This window comes from Equus przewalskii, chromosome 3 (assembly GCF_037783145.1).
Source record: "Equus przewalskii isolate Varuska chromosome 3, EquPr2, whole genome shotgun sequence".
In the NCBI taxonomy this organism is placed as follows: Eukaryota; Metazoa; Chordata; class Mammalia; order Perissodactyla; family Equidae; genus Equus; species Equus przewalskii.
This window is the reverse complement of record NC_091833.1, coordinates 36,000,333-36,022,476: the sequence shown is the minus strand read 5'-3', so window position 1 is coordinate 36,022,476 and position 22,144 is coordinate 36,000,333. Positions and strand designations below refer to the sequence as shown.

Genomic DNA, 22,144 nt, shown 5'->3' with positions numbered 1-22,144 from the left:
TGAATGCTTTTTCTGCATCTCTTAAGATGATCATGCTGTTTTCATGTGCTCTGTTATGTGATAGATTTTTTCCACCATCCTTGTATTCCTGGAGCATCCCCTACTCGGTAATGATTCTGTTTTATAAACTGCTGCATTTGGTTTACTGATATTTTATGTAGGATTTTTGCATTTGTGTCTCTGATTCTCTTCTACTTGTCTTGGCTGCTTTGGCTTCAGGGTTTCAGTCCTTCATGAAGTGAGCTGGGCAGCCTTCCCTCTTTCCTGTCCTTTGAAGCAGTTTGTGCAACTTGGGCATTCCGTGTTCCTGAAGGTTTGGTAAAACTTGGCTGTGAAATCACGTGTTCCTAGTGTCTTTTGTGGAGGCAGAGTTGGCTACTGACTCAGTTTCTTGAATGGTTATTGATTTAGTCTGGATTTTTATTCTTCTTGAGTAGTTACTCTATTTCTAGAACACTGTCCGTTTCATCTAAGTTTTCAAGTTTGTTGATATAGCATTATTCATCATATTCTGTTGTGACTTAAAAAAATCTCTCTACCTCATCTATACTTTTCATTCTTTTTTAAAAATTCCTGCTAGTGTTACTTTTACCTTATTTTTTATGGCTCACTTGATACAAGATTTGTATGTTTTATTAATTTTATTATATAACCCCTTTTTTATATTGTCATCTTCCTGGGGTTTTTTTAATCTCTATTTCATTAATTTTGGATTTTAACTTTATTATTTCCTTCTTTTTATTTGAGTTTGCTTTCTTTGCCTTTTTATAATTTCTTTTTTTTTTTGAGGCAGACTAGCCCTGAGCTAATATCTGCCGCCAATCCTCCTCTCTTTGCTGAGGAACATTGGCCCTGAGCTAACATCTGTGCCCATCTTCCTCTTTTTTTTTTTTAATGTGGGATGCCTGCCACAGCATGGCTGGATAAGCGGTGCATAGGTCTGCACCTGGGATCCAAACTGGCGAACCCTGGGCCGCCAAAGCAGAACGTGTGAACTTAACCACTGCACCACCAGGCTGGCTCCCTCTTCTTATAATTTCTTAAACTAGTTGTTTAACTTATGCCCTCGAGAAGTTTCGACATAAAGTTCTCACATCATCATTCTGTCCTACATATTCTATCATGTGTGTGATGATTTTCTCATAATTTGTAAGTTAGCTATCAGTGAATTTTAAAATTTTCCAAACATAGATGTTTGTCCTTGAGCTTTTATTGTTGATTCTAATTTAATGACGTTAAGAACATGATTTGCTTTTTATGGATTTTTTTGTATTTGGTCTGACTTCCCTTTAGTACATGCTCAGCGTTTGCAAGAATTCCAGGCATGCTTGAAGACAACGCCGATCCCTTAATTTGGGGTGTAGGGTCTGTCTGTCAACTGTGCGTGTTCTCAGGTTTTCTGTGTCCCAACCGCTTTCCGTCTCCGGTGCGTCCGTTTATCGTGGAGGATGCTGTGCCTTTGTCGGTCTCTCCTTGTAGGTCTGTCAGATTCGTCTTTACAGATTTTGAAGACTATCTTGTTAGTTGCAAACAAACTCATGATTGTCAAAATATAGCCTTCACAATATGGTCTTCTTGCTGGATATTTTTTTTATTCATCATTATATAATGTCTCTATTAGGCTTTTTACCTTAATTTCTGTTTTGTCTGATATTACTGCCGGCTTTTTTTTTTTTTGGTATTTGCATAGTATAGCTTCTTCATTTTTTGACATATTTATTTCTAGTCTTTAAAAATTTTTGTCAGAGTTAAATATGGATGTAGATTGAAGAGTCAGGTAGTTCCATAAAGTTTATTAAAAGAAACAGCCATCTCCCACCCCCTCCCTGCCACTTCTTTATCTCTGGAGGCAACCATTTTCAACTCTTTACTGATCTTTTTATGTTTCTCTCCAAATCTCTAAATAATATTCTTCTTTTGCTAATTATCGCCTTTTCTGTTTTGGGCAATAGCAGCTGACTTTCCACCGTGGAGAATGAAGACCTAGCTTTCTTTCCTCCACCAACACATGTAGTTGTCCTTCATATAATAGTTTTTAAAAGCTCAACATGGCTGGGTTTTTTTAAGGCTATATAAACACTATTTGGAGCTGACCATTATGAATCTAACTGCTTTTCCTGCTCTTTTCTCTGGAGTTCATAATTATCTTTGTTTCATCTTAGTTTTCCTTGTACATATCATGATTCAACTGCAAATTCTGCCGGTCGTCTAAATGTCCTCTCACTCAGAGTCGTCGAGTATTCCAGCACTACATCTCAGAGAAGTCTCCTCTGAGCCTTCTAACCTGCTCTGACCTGAACTGTCAGCTTCTTATGCCTCTAAGCACAGATGTCATCCTGTGTCTTCCTTCCACATCTCAGAGAAGTCTCCTCTGAGCCTTCTAACCTGCTCTGACCTGAACTGTCAGCTTCTTATGCCTCTAAGCACAGCTGTCATCCTATGTCTTCCGTCCACATCACTTGGGAAGGTCTTTTGCTCTGGCTTGTGACAACTTTTCTCTCTTCTGTGTCCTAGATCTCCTCTTTCTTGATTTACTCCATTGTTTTGGTGGAGCACATCCTATTGAAACTTCCTAAGAAAGGATGGATGGAGGGTAAATTTTTTTTGACACCTTAATCAGCCCTCACATTTGATAGGTAGTTTGGCTGGGCATAGAAATCTACGTTGGAAATTATTTTACCTCAAATTTTTGAAAGTATTGCTCCATTGATTTCTAGCTTCCAGTGTTGATGTTAGAAACTGTTATGATTTCTGATTCTTTGCATGTGGCCTGTGGTTCTCTCTCTGGAGGCTTGAGTTGTCTTCTTTGTTCCTTGTGTTCTGACATTTTATAGCACTGTATTTTGGTGTGGGTCTAATGTCATTTCTTGGCTAGGCACATAGTGGGCCTTTTAATCTGGAAATTCATGTCCTTCAGTACTAAGAAATTTTCTCAGATCTTTTAAAACCCTTTGTTATGAAAAATCTAAGACAGAAATGTATGGAAAATTGTATCTAGTACCCAGCTTTAATAATTACCAAAAGTGGCCAGACTTGTTTCATCTGTAGCCCCAAATTCACCCACCCACCCATCTTTCCCCTATTCTGGATTATTTTGAAGCAAATCCCAGACACTGATTATTTCATCTTGACTTACGTCATTGCAGGTCTCTTTCCCACTAGGTTCTTTTTTTTTCTTGGAACTCCTATATTTCAGATGTTAGAACCCCTGGACTGTCTTCTGTTTTTTCCTCCTCTTCTGTCATATTTTGCATATCTGGTTTTTATCTCCTTTCTGGAACATTTCTTCAAGTTTACCTGCCCATCCTTTTACTGAGTGTCACATTTCTGCCACAGATAGTCCTTTTTATGGCAGTCTATTCTTATTTCATAGCTACAGTGTTGTCTGACCCCTCTGAGGATGTTAATGATAGTGATGTCTCAAGTTTTCTTTTGTGTGAATTTCTCCATTTCTTTGAATTTGTTCTTTCTTTTTATTTGCATTGGTTTCTATTTCTTAAGCTAAAGGCTTTCCCATCCCCAGGGCAGTGGGTGGTAGTCCTCGATTCCTGGTCTCCAGGCTGGTTCCCTTCCTCGCTTCCGGTCCCTGCTGTGGTCCTCACTCTGGAGCACAGCTGGGTCTTGTTCTTCTGCTCGTGTCGTCATCACGGTCTGCAGCACCGTCGGGGGCCCTCCTGCCTCACTGCTCCCAGTCTCCCGCAGGCTGTGCCGCCGGCCACAGATCCTGTACCCAGGCTGCCACTCAGGGCTCCTGTTCCTCTGAAGGTGATGCCCTGGCTCTTGTCCTTGGACTTGTCACCGTGCTGTGAGAACGTGCCAGCTGGGGGTCTGTGCCCTGAGATGCCCCATGGCCTTATCACAAGGCTTGGTTCTATAATTCTGTCTATTTTTAATGACATTAATTGGGTATTTTTCTTAGTATTATTCATTAAAAGTAACATAAGTTCACTTTTAAAATTTGGAAATTACTAAAACTTGAATATCGGTTATAGTCTCACTACCTGGTGGAAAGCCCTGATGGTGTGTGTGTGTATATGACACACTGTGGAACTGAAAGGACCATTTCAACCCATATATATGTAATTTGGTAAAAACACAGGGTCATACTGTATGCCGTGTTGTATAATTTATTTAGATTTACTATGTCACGTATTTTTATTTTATGGTAGTTTTTGGAATTGTAAGTTTGGCAATTAATTTGATTCGTAGTTGATTTGATTTTCATGTTTTCTTCTGATCCAGAGCAGATAAAATCCCCTCGTCTCTGTACTCCACCTACCGCCACGCCTGCTCCACTGCCGAGAAGAACCCAGAAAGTACGGCTCCCAGGTCACTCGGTCACGAGACACACTCTCTTCCCTCCTCTGGTCACGAGATGTGCTGGTGACGCCTGCCAGTGCTGGTCGGGTCAGGTCGAGCTGGGTCCAGCCAGAGCTGTGGGTTCAGAGGCTGCCAGTCTTGGCACCAGGGGGGCCGGGTGTGGCGTCAGCTCACAGACACTTAGCTGGAGGCCTGAGCAGCCCCTGACAGAGCGCTTCCTTGAAGCACCACGTGCAATACAGATCTACTCTGCTGTTTGTTGTCTTCGTGTGCCCCGCTGAGGCCGTGATGCGATTCCTGTGTGCCTGTCCTGAGCTGGAGCTTTCAGTTCGGGTGGCCTCCCAGATTCAGTGGCCAGGCTCAAGGCCGCAGCGTCGGTTCTGAAGTGTGTGGTAGGGGAAGGTCTGTGGCAGTTTTCTGACGTTTGGACGGTTGAGTTCTTTTTTTTTTTTAAAGATTTTATTTTTTTCCTTTTTCTCCCCAAAGCCCCCCGGTACATAGTTGTATATTCTTAGTTGTGGCATGTGGGACGCTGCCTCAGCGTGGCTTGATGAGCAGTGCTATGTCCGCGCCCAGGATTCGAACCGACGAAACACTGGGCCGCCTGCAGCAGAGTGCATGAACTTAACCACTCGGCCACGGGGCCGGCCCCTTTTTTAAAGATTTTATTTTTTTCCTTTTTCTTCGGAGTTCTTTTGTAGTGGGTTCTGCTTATCGGGGACAGTGATGGGGACCTGGGTCGAGTCTGAGGAAGCCTGCATCAGTGAGGTGGCAGGGCTGGGAGCAGCTGCCCCCCATTCCCTCCACTAACAAGGCGGCAGGGAGAGGGCCTGGCTTCCCACAGTGTCTTGGGGAGCGTGCTGTTGGTGCAGTGCTCGTGTTTGCTGGTTTAAATCTTCTGACGTCTGCAGGGCCAGCTAGTCTGAATGAGGCTCTTCCAGCCAGCTGACTGCAGTTCCGTTTTCATGTCTGTCTGCCAGAACCCCTCCTGGCTATGAGCTTGGATAATTGCTAACGGTGATAGGGACCCAGAAAACTTGAGTGGGCAAAGCATGAAGGTCGAGCTCTCCCACTTGTCTTGACTGGTGCTGAAACAGCTCGCAGTTGTGCTGGGGTGCCGAGGTGGCCTCGCTCCTCCCTGCCCAACTCCACAGCCCTACTTCTGGGGGCTTCTGGAGTGTTTTCTGATACTTCATCTGAAAGGCCTCAGGTTCGATGGTTTCTGGTCTCACTTTGGGAGACTGCGAGCTTACTGCATACTCCTGGTGTCTCTGGCATGACACCAGGACTGGAACTTGTTTTGCTTTTAAAATGTGTGTTTCTTCCTTTTTATAATGAAAATGATGTGTTTGAACAAATATCTTTCTTATGCAAATAGGTGATCATGTCTAGTCTTTTTTAGTGAGTCCGTTAAATGTTCGTTGAGAACTGGTAATTGTCTCTTGTACTAAGTCTCAGTCTTTTTTCTTTATGTTTTATTTTTTAACATCCTATCATAAAAAGCAATATGACAGTGTTACTTAAAAGTTTGAGAAACAGGGACTAAATCATCGTCGGTTCATAGTTCTGCCCTCCCCGCCCAGCCTCCCTCCATATGCTCTGGCCCTTTTTCATTACGTACATGATTTTCACGCTTGTGGTGATGGTGTGCATAGAACTGTGTTCTTTCTTAGGCTTGTTTATAATTGTGTAAATTTTTGATATGACAGTTAGCATCCAGCATTAGGGAGAGGATTTCCTTTCCCTCCTCATGGGGTCCTAGTGCCCGTCTTCCCTCTGCACAGAGAGACCATGGAGATGAGCAGTCCTGCATTCAGCCGTGCTTGTGTTTCCTGTCTGGCCTAATTGTTAAAACTAACCACTCATCTCAGATACAGCCCCGGGAATGAAGGTGGAACCCAACTGTGTGGATGAACCCTTGAAACTGCTCATGATTGCGCTGGGAGGACTCAGGGCAGCGATGACAGACCCCGCCCAGTATGACGGTGAGGACAGGGCTGTCTGCACTGGGTGTCTGTGGGCTGAGGAGGCGTGTCTGACTGTGGTCGGAGCTCCGTGGCTGGTCCATTCCCCCGTAGGGATAGTAGCCCGAGTGTATTCCCTGCGATTCAGGTCTGGTGGTTAAGCCTGAGCACTCATTTCAGGTGGGATGGGAGCTCAGAAACTCAGGCGGGCACGGACCCTTGGCAGAAGCTGAAGATTCTGCTCTTTGGCATTCCAGTGGGACAGGCATGGGGAGGAAGAAAGCTGAGTGATGTCACTAGGGTGTGGTTTCCTTTCTTACCCTAACTGCCTGAGTAGTGATGACACTCAGCATTGGGCCTCTGCTTCTGTGTGACTGCAAGATGGCAAGTCACAAGCGTTCGTTTGTGGAGTAAGAGCGTGAACAGTTCAGAGCGCGTAGGGGTGCAGAGTGGTCCATAAAAGACTAAGTTCCAGTACTCTCAGATTTTTGTTATGAAAAATTCAAAGGCTAAAATAAGCCACATTTTTACCTAGTATCTGTAATAGATTTTTATTTATTATGAATTCATTTCATTTAAACCAGGACAGAATGTCCCATGAGAGCTTCCCAGAGGGAATATTAAAACCACCTTAGTTCCACTGCTCACTGATGGGGCTGGAACACCTCAGCTGTGATGGTTCTGAGGGCTGAGTGTGTGGTCACGTGGGGAGCATGCCTTACAGAGGTGTGCTCCTATAGAGCGTGGTGTCTAGGGACCTTGAGGCCTGGGTGGAACCCCAGTACTTCAGCAAGACTGATGAAAGGTCAGGTCAGCGTTGTTTCTAAAAGCAGCAGAGATTCCGTTTCCAGGTTTTATGGTTGGCCCACTGGTTGCCCGACCCTGGCATCCAGAAGCCATGACTCTTTGCCAGTGGCAGACCCTACAGTGGCTGGGATGTGGAGCCTCCAGCAGATGTGACAGTGTGTGGGAGAGTTGATGTGGTTTCAGAGGGGAGTATGAATAAATGGTGGAGGTTTGTGATGGTGAAGGAATCCATCGGATAACATTCCCTCAGACATCTAGGAAGAAGCAAGGGACAGTATGTGGCTCTGTTCTGCCCGTGTCGCATGCACCCATGTTACATGCTTGTCAACTGTCTAATCTCTGCCACCTGCGTGATGGGAAAACTTGTTTTCAGTTCCTGGCTAGAGGACGTGAGCAGCCCCAGGGTCAGTGGAGTGTCGGACCTAAGAGTTGGCTGCCGTAGTGGTCAGGGCTGCTGCAGTGAGCCTGTGCACCCGGTGCCGGCCTCGTGCTCCTCCCACGGAGCATCTCCTGGGGGTGTGGGCAGGGTGGGCATTAGGTAGCTTCCCGCACCCCGTCAGTCCCTTGAAGCATCTCCTCCCATGTTTCCCTGCTGGTCTAACTGGGTTTCTCCACCTGCAGTTCTGTCTGCCCAGATTGCAGTGATTTCTGAGAGGCTCGGCCCCGCCTTGGGCGTCAGTGAGGACGATGGCAGCTGTGAGGCATCGAAGATCCAGCTCAGCGTCCTTGCCCCAGAACTGGAGCAGCAAGAACAGAAGGTGAGGGTAGGTGCACCTAGGAAAGACACAAGGTGTCGAGTGTTGCTGGGTTGTGCAGAAAGTACCAGATGCCTAGGCTCTGCTGTCACTTGTTTGCTAGGTAAACTGTGCAAGTGAAGCAGGACGTCCAGGAGCTGGGTGGTCCTCTGTCCCAGGATCAGCAGGCCCTGCCTGTTTGTGTACAAGCTCTTTTTACGTTTTTAAAGAAGAATGTGCAGCCAGAGACTGTTGTGGCCCTCTTGGCCCTTTATAGACAGGGGTGGCTGCCCTGCTGCCCGCTGTAAAGTTCCACGAGTAGAGGTCGCGAGAGGACACTCGGCCTGTGCTGTTTCCAGGAATGGGAGTGGGAATGCTTGTGCCAAAGTGCGTTGTGGTTTCCTCTCCAAGTGCAAGCCGGTTGTGCAGTCTGGTTAGCTCAGCTGTGGCCCTGCCCTACGTCAGCCTGTAAACAGTACCGCATCGGTACGGCGTTAGGCCTACATGTGCTGCCCTCTCTGGAATGCCACACCCTCAGTGACCTCTTCTCTCAGGTTGTGGATCTCCTGCTGACGTCTTTTTGTCAGAACCTGATGGCAGCCTCCAGCTTTGCTCCACCAGACAGGTAGAGTCTGGAAAGTTTCACTGGGTGGTCTGGACGTGGCCTGGGTGGCCTGGGTGCTCCGGGACGGCCTCCCTCTTGGAGCAGAGCTTCTCCCTGTGTCCACGATGAGGAGAGAGGTTGTGCCTGGTCCTGCCCTCTGACTTCCTGCTACTGGCTGAGGGCCAGCTGGGTGCAGGAGCAGTGCTGATTTTTACCAAGCAGAGAAGTTGCACACTGCCACAGGAGACCTCGCTGTTTGGGGAGCAGCCTGGTTCCTTCTTAGGCATACTGTCGTGACGGCTCATCCACCAGCCTCGGGGTAGGGCCGTTCAGGGTCAGAACTGGCCACTGTCCTCGTCTCTGGCTGTTTTTGTAGGCAGGGCCCCTGGGCTGCCCGCTTCACAATGACCATGTGTGGACACGCGCTCCTCCCTGCCGTGCTCACCAGGCTCTGCCAGCTGCTCCACCACCAGGTAGGGCTGTGGCCTCTCTAGCGGGAAGTGGGCTCTCACCCGTTCCCTCCTGCAGAACCACTTTCTTTTCTCATTTTAGGGCCCAAGCCTGAGTGCCTCACATGTGTTGGGGTTGGCTGCCTTGGCTGTCCACCTTGGCGAGTCCAGATCTGTGCTCCCGGAGGTGCATGTGGGCCCTCCTGCCCCTGCCAGGGATCTCTCCATCCCTGAGTTCTTCAACAGCCTCCTGACGTGCAGGACCGCAGAGTCCTCGTGCTTGTGCCTGAAGTGAGTTCTCCCCCTTGTCCCTCAGTCACCTCTCTTCTCTCTCTTGACGAAAGTAACACATTTGACAGAATTAGCAAAAATACTTGTGCTCCACAGATAATGACTCATTAATATTTGGGGATATGTCCTTCCAGAATCTTATTTTGTGTGTATTTATATGTGTGTGTTTCTCTGTTTGAAAAAAATGAGATCATCCTGCTTTACCAAACTGCCTTTGAAGACGCTAACAATAGACTGTAGACGCCCTTCCACGTCACTAAGCGTTCTTCCAGGTCGTGGTGGGAGCTGCTGCGTGTTGTACTGGGGCGCCTGGTGCTTGGTCGGACCCATCCCTCTGGTTAGGTTCCTGGATTTCCCTGTGGTGAGCAACCCTGGGCCACAGCTCTTTCTCTAGGATAAACTCCTGCACAGGGAACTGCCCTGCTCAAAGAGAAAGTCACCTTACAGGGTCTTGAGGCCCATTACCCTACAGGTCTGTGCCAGTGTACACGCCGCTGTCTGCTTACCGCATCAACCCCGCCCGTCTGTGTGGGGGCACCTGGTAAGTCGACAGCGAGCGTGGAGCATGATGCAAGGCGCCAGGTATTGGGAGAGGTGGGCAGGTGGGAGTGAGGGCAACTGCCTGCCGGGGAGAGCAGGGCTGTGTCCCAATGTGCTGAGTGGGTGGAGCCCTGGGAAGTCCCGGTGTGACTTGGGTCTGTAGGGCTTGCTATGGCTGCCAGGGTGAATAGACAGAGGGTCCCAACAGAAGCCAGGAGGCTCCGGTGGGAGTTCTTGGCTGGGACTGTGGTCACAGTTCATCGACAGAACTGACAAAAGGCATAAGGAGTGCAATGGAGCAGGGAAAGACGAGCACAGGAAAGCCTGCCCCATACCACCGCCCACCAGTTGTCCTCGCCATCCACAGTGGGAGGCAGAGTGGTCCAGCCCCTCCTGGGCTTGTGGCAGCACCTGACAGACCCCACCAGGAGTCAGTCGTGTAGGCGCTGTGGTCCCCCATTTCTTCCACGCCATCTTCCTGACTTTGGGCCCTGAGGTTGGTCTCTCTTCTCACTGGTCTCCTCTCCCACACTTCACAGCTGACCATGGTGGGCAAAGGCTGCCCCAGGCTTAGTTTAAAATTGAGCATGCTTCTCTCTGGTTCTGCAGACTTTTTTTAGGAAGGAAAAATGAATAATTTGCTAACACTTGCTAAAAAAAAAGCCCTTTTTACGTAATTACACGAGTAACACCCCCATCACGTCTCCAGACTCCATTCTGTTTGTTCTGGCTGTGGCTTTTCACAGGCAGTGGAAGCAAGCCCTTGTTTGCACAGAGTCTGAATGTTCACGTGTTGTCTGAGTCTCTGCCGTCAGTGTGGACGAGCTCAGACCAGATGGCCCATGCGGGCCATTCTCAAGTGCTCGGAGGGGCTGAGGCCGAGGACTGTCTGCAGGCCGGCTGCCGTAGAACGCACTCAGCTCACTCTTGAAATGCAGACTTTTCTTTCGTCCCTTATTTTGCACGGATCACATTTCTACAATTTCTATTTTCTATTTTCAGGTTTTGTACAGCGGCAATTTCTTATTCTTTGTGTAAGTTTTCTTCCCAGTCACGTGATATTTTGTACTGCTGTTTATCTCCAGGCCTTATAAAAAAGGTAGGTCTATTAGGTTTCCTTTTTCCATTCTCCTCTAAGTCTCCAGTTTTATGCAGGTTTCCAGCCCAAAGTCCACGGTCGCTGCTGGCTGAGAGTCCTTTCTCGGTGTGCAGCCCTGTGCTCTGTGATTCCCCAGGCCACCTCTTAGAGGCTGCCACAACTATCTGCGTGGGCCAAACACTGCTTTTTCCTTGTGTTCTGAGTTAAAATGAGGGGATGTAAGATGACAGCTACAAATGCCCCTCCCTTTTTTAGGAGAAACAGAAACTGGTATTTATAAAATAGGGATATAAGAAGATAAATATTCATTAAAAAATATCTTTCCATTTAAAGAAGAACTCTGAATTTCCTCTAAAGACGTGTCTCGTCCAGTGAATGCTTGTTACATTTCTTAGAAGACCAGAGGAATTTAACAGTGCATGTGAGAAACCGCAAATGCTGGAAGTGAAGTTACAATGTGAACAAGTGTTACTCCTTCTGGAGAGTTTTAGGGAACATCTCTTGTGAAGTTGAAACCTGGTTCTCAGTTCCAGGCTTCACATTAAAGTCACCTGAGCAGCTTTGGGAGGTAGCCTCGTGGGCTCTAACTGGCGAGGCAGTCAGCACTGGGAGCAGCCTGGTATCCTGGGCGCACCACTGCTCCCCACTTGTTTGCATCGAGGAGCTTAGTCCCAGATGCCCGAATTTTCAAGCAAGGAATGAAGATTAGGAGGAGTGATCTAGACAAGGAAGTCCCCCAGCCCACTCTCTAGTTCCGATCCAGCTGTGCCCTCCTCCGTGGTCCCCTTGATCAGCCTGCAGCTGGAAAGTGTTTTGCTTATGCAATTGGTAAGCTTTTTCGTGAAAAGACCAGTGCTGCAAAAGTCTGGGAGCACGGCTGTTCGCGGCTGCAGGGCTAGACCAGCTCCTCCCTGTGGAGGGCAGTCAGGCCCAGGGAGCCTGCTTCGGGGCAGTTCGCCCAAGGAGGCAGATGTGCCAGGGTTTACATACAGGCTGCTCCCTGAAATGCCATCTATAACGGTGGACACAGGGTGCCCAGGGCCCCACGAGGGCTTGGTGAGGCCGCTGCGGGGTCTCCACACTGCCGTGCTGTGCACAGCCAGGTCACTCACGTATTTTCAGTTTCAGTGTCTCTTTCAGTTTCAGTTCTTGGTGTTCAGATTGTTCTCCGAAGCCCGAGACCCTCTCTCTCAGGAGGACACAGCCGGCCTTGCCTGGAAGCCCTCGGGCCTGCCCTCCATGGACTGGCAGCGAGCTGCCCTCTGTCTGTGGAGACAGAGAACCTTCCAGGAGTTATTGAAGGAGAAGCAATTTCATGTAGGTCCCATTGTCCCTACTTCTCACCTCGTCTTAACGCCCAGGGGTTTGGGGTGTGGACTCGGGGCTCCCTGAGGACGTGATGGGCAGGCGGTGGGCCTGAGCTGGTGATGCCGAGCAGCACAGACGGGACTGATTGAAAGTGTTATTGGGATCAGTGTAGGTTCACACGCAGATGTAAGAAATGAGGCAGAAAGATCCCATCTGATCTTTGCCCAGTTCCTCTCAGTAGTAGCATTTTGCAGAAAATTTTAAGGGTGATAAAAACATATTTTAAACATATCTGCCAGGCTCCGATTTGGGCTGGGCTTTTCAGAGCGCAGTCCCTGGGAACCATGGCCCGCTCCAGCCAACATGCCTGTGTTGGTAGTCTCTGCTCCCTTTTCATAACTTTTCATTTATTTCTTGGATGTTTGCCTGCTTGTTTTGATCTTTAGATAAATTCTCAACTGTTCTATTATAATTTTTAAATTCTTTTATCGTTAACTATATTAATTATTAGTGGTTAAGATTGGCCATTCTCACTGCCAAGGCCCAGGTTCATTTCCCATTTGGAACCACACCACCCCTTTGTCGGTTGTCATACAGTGGTGGCTGCAGGTGGCTGTGGTGCTGAAATGTCTGCCACTGGTACTTCAAATACCAGCGGGGTCACCCATGATGGGCAGATTTCAGTGGAACTACCAGACTAAGACAGACTAGGAAGGAGGACCTGGCCACCCACTTCTGACAAAACTGGCCCTGAAAACCGTATGAGTGGCAGTGGGGCATCGTCTCATTGAGCGCCAGGAGGGGAGAGGACGGCGTGACAGGCGAGGCAGGGCTCTGCTCTGCTGTCCACAGGGCCCTGGGAGTCGGGATCCACTCCATGGAACTGATAACAAATGTCAGTTAATCAAGAGTTGCTCTGGGGGGCTGGCCTGGTGGCGCAGTGGTTAAGTTTGCACGTTGCACTTCTCAGCGGCCCAGGGTTCACCAGTTCAGATCCCAGGTGCAGACATGGCACCCCTTGGCAAGCCATGCTGTGATAGGTGTCCCACATATAAAGTAGAGGAAGATGGGCACAGATGTTAGCTCAGGGCCAGTCTTCCTCAGCAAAAAGAGGAGGATTGGCAGCAGATGTTAGCTCAGAGCTAATCTTCCTCAAAAAAAAAAACAAAGAGTTGCTCTGGGGCCAGCCCTGGTGGCCTAGCAGTTAAGTTCAGTGTGCTCTGCCTCAGCAGCCCAGGTTTGGTTCCTGGGCGCAGACTAACACCCCTCTGTTAGCGGCCATGCTGTGCTGGTGGCCCACATACCAAAAAATAGAGGAAGACTGGCACAGATATTAGCTCAGGGCGCATCTTCCTCAACAAAAAATTAATAATAAAAGAGTAGGTTGGACAGTCTGTGTTTCCCATGAAGAGTAAAGGTGCAGGAGCATTGTGCCCACCGGCTGCTCAGCAGGCACCTCACCTGCATCTCAGGGCCACTGTCCCATCTCTGGGTAACCCTGGCCTTGCTCCTCCTGCTTGGCCACACACGTGTGTCACCTGGCTCTGGCCTTTACACAATGGGAGCATGTTGCGTGTGTGTTCCTGTGATGTCCTTTTTCACATGCAAACGTGAGGTTTTGAGATTAGTCTTTGTGTTGATGTGTGGAATTTTTTTTTTTCTTCGAGGAAGATTAGCCCAGAGCTAACTGCTGCCAATCTTCCTCTTTTTGCTGAGGAAGATTGACCCTGGGCTAACATCCGTGCCCATCTTCCTCTGCTTTCTATGTGGGACGCCTCCCACAGCACGGCGTGCTAAGTGGTGCTGTGTCCACACCTGGGATCCGAACCGGTGAACCCCGGGCCGCCGAAGGGGAATGTGCGCACTTAACTGCTGCACCACCGGGCCAGCCCCGATGATGTGTGGAATTTAATGTTGATGTTCCAAGAATTTAAAAACAAGAAATATGCTACTGTGAATATTTGAAGCATGTTATTATATCAAGTTTATTCTTTGGTTATTTGCCTAACTCAAGTGAACTAGAAAGTGATTTCTTTGCTAGTGCTGCTGTACAGTAACTTGAGAGGTTTGTCGCGGGTTGTGGATGCCACAGGTTAACTATTCAAAACCAGGCAGTATGCTGGAGAATTCAGTTTAAAAGTACCAATTTGTGGGGGTCAGCCTGGTGGCATAGTGGTTAAGTTCACACATTCTGCTTTGGCAGCCCAGAGTTCATGGGTTCAGATCCCGGGCACAGACCTACACACCACTCGTCAAGGCCTGCTGTGGCGGTACCCCATGTGCAAAATAGAGGAAGCCTGGCACAGATGTTAGCTCAGGGCCAATCCTCCTCACCAGAAGGAAAAAGTACCAATTTGAGTGATTTTAGTTAGCTTCACATTCAGACTTAAATTAAGCAATATGTCAGTTCATCATCAGGGCTTGGTGCCCACATCTCAGTCTAACAGTGGGAAATGGTATGACGACAGAGATTCTTCTGACAGACACAAGCACGGTTCCCTTCCTCTGAGACTCTTTCAGCGGCAACGTTAGCATAACACAGTGCACGAGATGCAATGACACTTTTATAAACCCAACCTATGACTTCTGGTCCTTGTGAAATTCAGTTGGTCTTTTTCTCTCAGTTAACTTACAGAGACTGGTTACAGCTGGAACTGGAAATTCAACCTGAAGTTGATTCTCTTTCAGATACAGAAAGGTGAGTACTGGGGCTGGCCCGGTGGCATAGTGGTTAAGTTCACGTGTTCTGCATCAGCAGCACGGGGTTCGAAGGCTCGGATCCCAGGCGTGGACCTAGGACTGCTTATCACGCCATGCTGTGGTGGCATCCCACATACAAAATAGAGGAAGATTGGCATAGATGTTAGCTCAGGGACAATCTTCCTCACCAAAAAAAAAAAGAAAAAAGGAAAGGTAAGTATTTAAATGGATCTGCCCTTTAAAATGTTATAGTTTTCTACATTGTCTTAAAGTCAAAGTTTTGTCATTATATCCTCAATTTAATATTCAGTTTAACGTATAACCTGTGAGGACAATTTCATTCATTCATTCCTGTCTTCAACAAACTGAGTTCCTACTGTTTACCAGACATTTCTAGAATGTTGTAGAAGCTGAGGATGCAGACTGAATGAGACCAGCCTGCCCATATGGCACCTCTGTGCATATATAGGGTGCCGATGCCCACAGGGTCCCCACTTGCACTTCCACTCCTGACACCCTGACTGGGCCTTCTTGCCAAGAAATTGTACAGAACTGTACACCTGTACAGATAGAATGGATTAGAGGAAGGGACAAGCACCCTGAAGACACCAGACTGGGCTGTGAGAGGGGGTTCCTGGAGAGGGGTGGGGAAGCAGCCAACGCACGTACCCAAGGTGGGAGAGAAGCAGAGAAAGCTGCATGTAATGAGGGGCTGTGGTGGGATCCTGAGTCCTGCCAGGGAGCCTGAGAGTTCTCAGCTCTTGTCGGCCAGCCCGCTGCTGTCTCCCACACTTGGCCAGCTGGGGAGCCAGAGGACCGGACCAATGCCTCATGGAGCGCTGGCTTTGAAGTGGTGGCCCCGGGAGCAGGTGAAGCAAGGTCTGAGCCCATGTGGGTCCCAGGGCCCATTATGAGACCGTTGGGAGGTCAGACGTGCTGTTCTGGGCATGCAAGCAGGGTGCTGGCAGGGCTGTGGGTTTGAGCGGTGGAGGTCAGGGAGGGAAATGTGCTGTAGAGACCCCGGAGGGGCACAGAGACCCCAGGGGGGCAGCTGAGGGCAAGGGTCACATCAGCTGTCCTTGAGCCACTGTCCTTCATGTGTTCAGAGACCCTTCCCACACACGTGGAGTGCTGTGTCTCCCTGCGCTTGTATCATAGTGTCAGATTCTGGATGGAACAAATAGAAAAGCTGCTGTGATGAAAAGAACAATAAACTGCTTTTTCCAACAAAATAACTGTTTACTGTTCAGGTTTGCACCAAGCGGGCTTTGTGAGTGCTTCCTTCAAAGGGTCACCTGTCCTTGGGTCTCATTCCTCTTTCCCTTCCCCTCCTCTTTCCAGTAGGAAAATAAGAAATTTCTGCTGTGACCATTTCTTAACTTGCTCTCAGGTCACCATGTGTTCTGAGATTTCCTTTCTTTCCTTTTTTAATTGCACAAGGGACACTCAGGTGTGTTCTGTGCAAGTGCCCCATGGCGTGGAGGAAGCACCTGCCCTCTGTCCCCTCCGTCCCTTGCCCCCTTGTGGTGGTATGGGGACGTCTTAGTTGGGTTTGGCTCTTTCTACATAAAGAGACTGCAGTGTTGGTGGCTCTCTGTGCTGCAGTTCTCAATTACTATGTCCTTCAGACCTCCCATGGGCATCTGGGCCTAGTCCACATCTGGACACCTTTGCTAGTGGACCTAGGGGCAGTTCGCAGGCATCCTGGGATGATGACTCAGCCTGGACAGGGTGCAGGTGCCCACTCCACTCCCCAGCTCAGGAGCCATGTGTCTGCAGTCACCCAGCGGATGGCCCAAGTGGGCCTTGATTAGTGGTAGAAGGCCTTCCCACAGTCCCCGGCCCCTGATGCCACCCCTGCTGGTGCTGTGCCCCTTGCTGTGGGCTCACTTCCCAGGCACAGGAGCCCCTGCTTACAGCTTTCTTAGCGCAGACCTTGGTGTTTGCTGTTGCAGGCGGGACTTCCACCAGTGGGCGATCCACGAGCATTTCCTGCCCCAGCCGGCTGCTGCAGGGGGCTGCGATGGAGACCTGGAGACAGCGTGCACAGTTCTTGTCGATGTGCTGCTGGACTTCTGCCAAAGGTTAGCAATGCTAATGCCAAAAAGGGTCTGACTTTTGATTTTGGTCCTTCTGAGCTTGTGTTCTTGTTTCTCTCAGTCCAGTTTGTATTGTACGAGGCAGAACTGAACATGTCCTGATGGTAAGCCTGAGTCCAGAAGAAATAAAGACCAGTTTCCTGGGTCAGTTCAGTCTGAGTCCAGGAGAAATAAAGGTCAGCTTCCTGGATCACTTTTCTTCATGTGTATCTATTTGCCAGTGGCAACAGCTTTATCTTTCTCCTATGTCACCTGGTATTCAGGATCAGCAAAGGTGAAAAGTGGGACGAAAGGTCTGGCAAGTGGTGAGCACTGCCCAGTGTTACCATCCCAGGTGCGTGCAGACTGCCATGGACTGACTGCCACAACAGGCCGGGAGGCCGTAGCGTCTAGGCTGTGTTGGGTGTATTTCTGCTGAAGTATCTGTTTTCTCTCTTCATCCTCATGATTGCCGTGTCATGGTGGTGAGGTCATGAGAAATTCCATTTTCTACGTTTCAGGTGATACATTATTTTACTTCAATCATAGAAAATGAATCCTGTCATTACACTCTTAAGAAACGATGTCCAGGCAAATGGTTACTGAAGACACAACACAGACACCTTTGCTTCTCCCAGTGCCCTTCTGTTCTCCACAAGGATCAGTAAACGTGTAGTCCACTCGGCACAACTCTTACAAACTCATGTTACATTTCAGTAGCACCAAGCACTGGAGTTCCTCCTGCCACACTTAGTGGCCAGGAACAACACATGCCAAGCAAACTGAAGTTCGGGCCACTCCTCTTGTCCTTTGGTTTTCCCTAGGGCTCTTGAGAGCAGCTCAAGAGGGACAGACAAGTATGTGTGCCCAGGGCGAAATCAATGAGTGTCTGTGCATGCCCTCCAGCCCCTGGCAACCATGAATTTACTGTCTACAGATTTGTCAATTCTGGACATTTTGTATAAATGGAAGCATACAATATGTGGTTCTTTGTGTCAGGCTTACTCAGAATAATGTTTTCAGAGTTCATCCTTGTTGTAGCATGTATTGAACTTCATTCCTTTTTATGGCTGAATAATATTCCATGGAAGATATACCACATTTTGTTTATCCATTCATCAGTTGATGGACATTTGGGTTGTTTTCACTTTTTGGCTATGAATAATTCTGCAGTGAACATTTGTCTGCAGGTTTTTGTGTGGTCCTGTGTTTTCATTTTTCTTGGGCCTATGCCTAGGAATGGAATTGCTGGGTCTTACCCTACATTTGGCTTTTTGAGGAATGACCAGACTGTTTTCCAAAACTGCACCGTTTTACATTCTCCCCAGCAGTATAGGAGGGTCCCAATTTCTCCACATTATCACCAGCAATGTTATTGTTATCTGGTTTTTTGATAATGTCCATCCTAGTGATGTGCAATGTTATATTTCTTTATGGTTTTATTTGCTTTTTCCTGATGGCTAATGACATTGAGCATCTTTTCATTTGCTTGACTTTTGTGTATCTTCTTTGGAGAAGTGTCTATTCAGTTCCTTTGCCCATTTTAAAATTAGGTTATTTGTCTTAGTAAGTTCTGAGTTCTTTATATAGTCTAGATACCAGCTCCCTATCAGATGTATAAGTTGTAAATGTTTTTGTCTCATTCTATGAGTCATCTTTTCACTCCCTCACTGGAGTATGCTGAAATTTACTTATTGTGCTCATATTTTCCTTTATGTACTTCAGCATAGTTAGTACTTTGATGCATAAAAGTTTTAAATTTTGATTGTCTAATTCATCTGTTTTGGTTTTAGTTCTTATATTTAGGCTTTTGATGCATTTTGAGTTAATTTTTGTACATAGTGTAAGTTAGGGATCTAACTTCATAATTTTGCCTGTGGAGATCCAGTTGTCCCAGCACCTTTTGTTGAAGAGATAGTCCTTTCTCTGTTGAATGGTCTTGGTACCCCTGTGAAAAATCGATTAACCATACGTGTGAGGGTTTTTTCTGATTGTTTCAAGATTGGTTATTCTGTGTCCTTTGCGATTCCATATGAATTTTAGGATCAGCTTGTTAGTTTCTACAAAACCAGCTGGGATTCCGATAGGAAGTGCATTGTACCTGTAGATCAATTTGGGTAGGATTGCCATCTTAAACAGTACTGAATCTTCCTATCCATAAACATGGGATGTCTTTTCATTTATTTTTACTTAATTTTTTTTCAGTAATGTTTTTTAGTTTTTAGCATACAAATCATGTACTTCTGTGTTAAATTTTTAATGTATTTTTGTTCTTTTTAACATCATTCTAAATGGAATTATTGTCTTAATTTCATTTTTGGATTATTCCTTGCTAGTGTATAGAAATAAAACTGATTTCTGTATATTGATTTCATATCCTACAATTTTGCTGAACTCGCTTATTTGCTCTAATAGTTTTTTATTGTGGATTCTTTAGGATATTCTATATATAAGATTGTGGCGTCTGTGAATAGAAATGGTTTAATTTTTTTCTTTCCAATCTGGATACCCTTTATTTCTTTTTCTGGCTGAATTTTCCTGGTTAGAATTTCCAGTGCGGTATTGAATGGAAGTGGTAAGATAGGACATCTTTGTCTTGTTCATGATCTTAGGAGGAAGGTTTTCAGTCTTTGATCACTAAGTATGATGTTAGCTGCGGTTTTTTCATAGTTGCCCTTTATCAGGTTAAGGAAGTTCCCTTCTACTACTTTGTTGAGGGTTTTTATCATGAAAGTGTTGAATTTTGTCTCATGTTTTATCTGCATCTATTGTGATGATCACATATAGGGTTTTTAATTTTAATTTTTATTTTTGTGGGGAAGATTTGCCCTGAGCTAACATCTGTGCCAGTCTTCCTCTGTTTTGTATGTGGGATGCCACCCCAGCATGGCTGATGAGTGAAGTAGGTCTGCACCCAGGACCCAAACCTGTGAACCCGGACCACCAAAGCAGAGCACATGGAATTTTAACCACTCAGCCTCAGGGCCAGCCCCGATCATGTGGTTTTTTTATTCTATTGTACGTGTATTACAAATAATTGATTTTTGGATGTTGAACCAACCTTGCATTCTTGGGATAAATCCTACTTCGTCCTGATACATAATTGTTTTTATATGTTGCTGGATTTGGGTTGCTAGTATTTTGTTGTAGAAGGTTCTGTAGTTTGTTGTTGATTACTGTGAGTGTCACGAAGTCTCCAGGGACCTCTGGCTCTGGGACCAACACCATTGGAGGCAGGAGGAGAAGCGGAAACTCCAGGACAGATGGGAGGTACTTACGAGGCTTTTATTGTATTTTCATTTCAGTTCAAGGAGTCACAACCACTCAGAGAATTCTGATTTGGTTCTTGGTGGCTGCACAGGAAATCGAGATATTTTTTCCAGATTGCAGGTGAGTTAGAAGATGCAAAATTCAGTGTGTTCACTGCATATAAGCTATCTGCTATTAAGATATTTATTATGAATATCCTTAATGGGTCCTAAGGCAACCAAGCAGAATGAAAACACATCATGCACACAATGGCCCAGACCCAGAGTGACTGTGCTCTGTGAACTCACTTCACCAGAGAACATCACAGAGATACAGAAACAAAAGCTGTGCTGTTGAGACCATCTTTAGGCTTTGGGACATTTAAAATTTGAAAATAGAGGAAATTAAGAAAATACTAACTTTGATAGTAAAATGGTTGCAACTCCGCTATTTTCTGCTTTCTAACTCTTGGCTGCTCAATTTGGATGTCAGGCTCTGAGAAATGACATAAATAACCCTCCACTTGGCAGAGTCCAGAGGCCAGGAGACCCCTGTTCCATGGGCCATCCGGCACCTCCACAGGCCATCCCGTGCTTTTCACCGAGGCACGAGCGCTTCCGAGAGTGCGGAAGTGGTGCTCTCATTTGAAATTCCGCATTCTGCAGTTGACATGCCTGCTCTCCTCTGATCTTTTGAGGATGATAAACGTCACACCCTAAGAGTAAGCTCTGGGGTCCAAGTGCAGACAAGGCCCCTCTGCTTTCACATCCACTGTGTACACTGGGAACCTGGACCTTTGGAAATGTACGTGCGGTTCTGTTTTATAAGAGTCTCTGTGTGGATTTCATGCTTCTTGATGGTGTCTTGGCTGCCACCTTAAGGTGCCTGAATTTGGAAAATGTGGGAATGAAAGAGAAACCATGGAGGGTGTGGTCTGGAGCACTGGGAAAATTTACTAACAAATGAGTGAAACATCCCACAAAAAAGAGACCTGAATCCCCTGATCCCTCATCTTGACTCTTGTCCTCCATGTCTATCATAACTGGCTGTGGAAGGAAGAGTGAGCAGGGAGGGCAGACACAGCGCGAGTCGTGGGGTTTGGGGTCACATGTGATAAGAGGTGGGTGCTTGGCTTGTTCTAGCTCTGCGTCTGTCTGCAGGTGGGTAGTGTGCACATGCGTGTGTGTGCTTTCAGTCCACAGGCATTGATCAGGTGCCTGCTGTGTGTGCCCTGTGTATGTGATTTACCCCCAAATTGTGCACACACCTGTGCGTACAGGGAAAGAGCAAACGATACACATGGTGAGATGTTAGCCATAAGTGAATCGGGGTAAAGGTGTCCTTTGTACTGTTCTTATTTTATTTTGGCAAATTCGTGCAGTTTTTCAGTGATTTCCAGGTAAAAAGGCTTGTCCCACTCACTCCTCCTAGCCCCTGTGGAGACCTCTCCCCCAAACCCACCCAAGCCTGTTTCAGGGTCTCAGCTGGGGCTGAGCCCCAAGGACTTTCTGCCTTCACATTTGGGACCAGAGAACCACCTGGAAGCAGAGAGAAATGTATGTGAACATCTTGGCCTTCCTTTTTTCCAGGAGATGGCTGCTGACCTGGAGCAGGGCCCCGCGGCACCCTACAGCCACTCTTCCTCTCGGGGGCACTTCCTTTTCAGGGTTTTCCGCAGACGGCTCCAGGCTCTGGCAAGTGGGTGGGACGTGGCCGCCCGCCTTCGGAGACAGCAGGAGCTGCTCATGTACAAACGGTAACCTAGCACCACATCTCAGAGTCTGTCTCTACACTGAGTTTTCTCTCCATTGGTCATTCGTTTCTGTCCCCCGCCCCCTACCCTGTGCTGGCAGCATCTTCTTGGGGTTCCACAGAGAACAGGGTCTGGAGGTGTAAAAAGCATTTTGGATTAATACCTTCCTGCTCAGACTCGGGAATCCCTTTGTTGAAAGATGCAGCCTTAAAGAACGCATGTTAAAATAAGGAAACTGTGAATGCTCA

At 47.3% G+C, this 22,144-nt stretch overlaps 1 protein-coding gene across 23 annotated transcripts in view; it reads left to right on the top strand.

Moving 5' to 3' along the window:
• FANCA (FA complementation group A) overlaps nucleotides 1-22,144 on the top strand; it is a 57,359-nt gene that overhangs the window by 26,999 nt on the left and 8,216 nt on the right. For 8 of the 23 annotated variants that reach the window (XR_011538576.1, XR_011538574.1, XR_011538582.1 and 5 more), the window contains 12 exons: nucleotides 4,243-4,316; nucleotides 6,192-6,305; nucleotides 7,713-7,849; nucleotides 8,380-8,450; nucleotides 8,806-8,902; nucleotides 8,982-9,169; nucleotides 10,712-10,808; nucleotides 11,949-12,125; nucleotides 14,741-14,814; nucleotides 16,772-16,900; nucleotides 20,200-20,284; nucleotides 21,733-21,899. Coding sequence is in view for 11 of the 23 variants with exons in the window: in XM_070614028.1 (XP_070470129.1) it covers nucleotides 4,243-4,316; nucleotides 6,192-6,305; nucleotides 7,713-7,849; nucleotides 8,380-8,450; nucleotides 8,806-8,902; nucleotides 8,982-9,169; nucleotides 10,712-10,808; nucleotides 11,949-12,125; nucleotides 14,741-14,814; nucleotides 16,772-16,900; nucleotides 20,200-20,284; nucleotides 21,733-21,899 (1,410 nt within the window). In the remaining 12 variants the exon portion in view is untranslated. Of the gene's footprint in view, nucleotides 1-4,242; nucleotides 4,376-6,191; nucleotides 6,306-7,712; nucleotides 7,856-8,379; nucleotides 8,451-8,805; nucleotides 8,903-8,981; nucleotides 9,170-10,711; nucleotides 10,809-11,948; nucleotides 12,126-14,740; nucleotides 14,815-16,771; nucleotides 16,901-16,976; nucleotides 17,330-20,199; nucleotides 20,285-20,673; nucleotides 20,948-21,732; nucleotides 21,900-22,144 lie in introns of those variants that run through there. The other 15 variants (XR_011538573.1, XM_070614026.1, XM_008535652.2 and 12 more) reach the window with 9 other exon arrangements.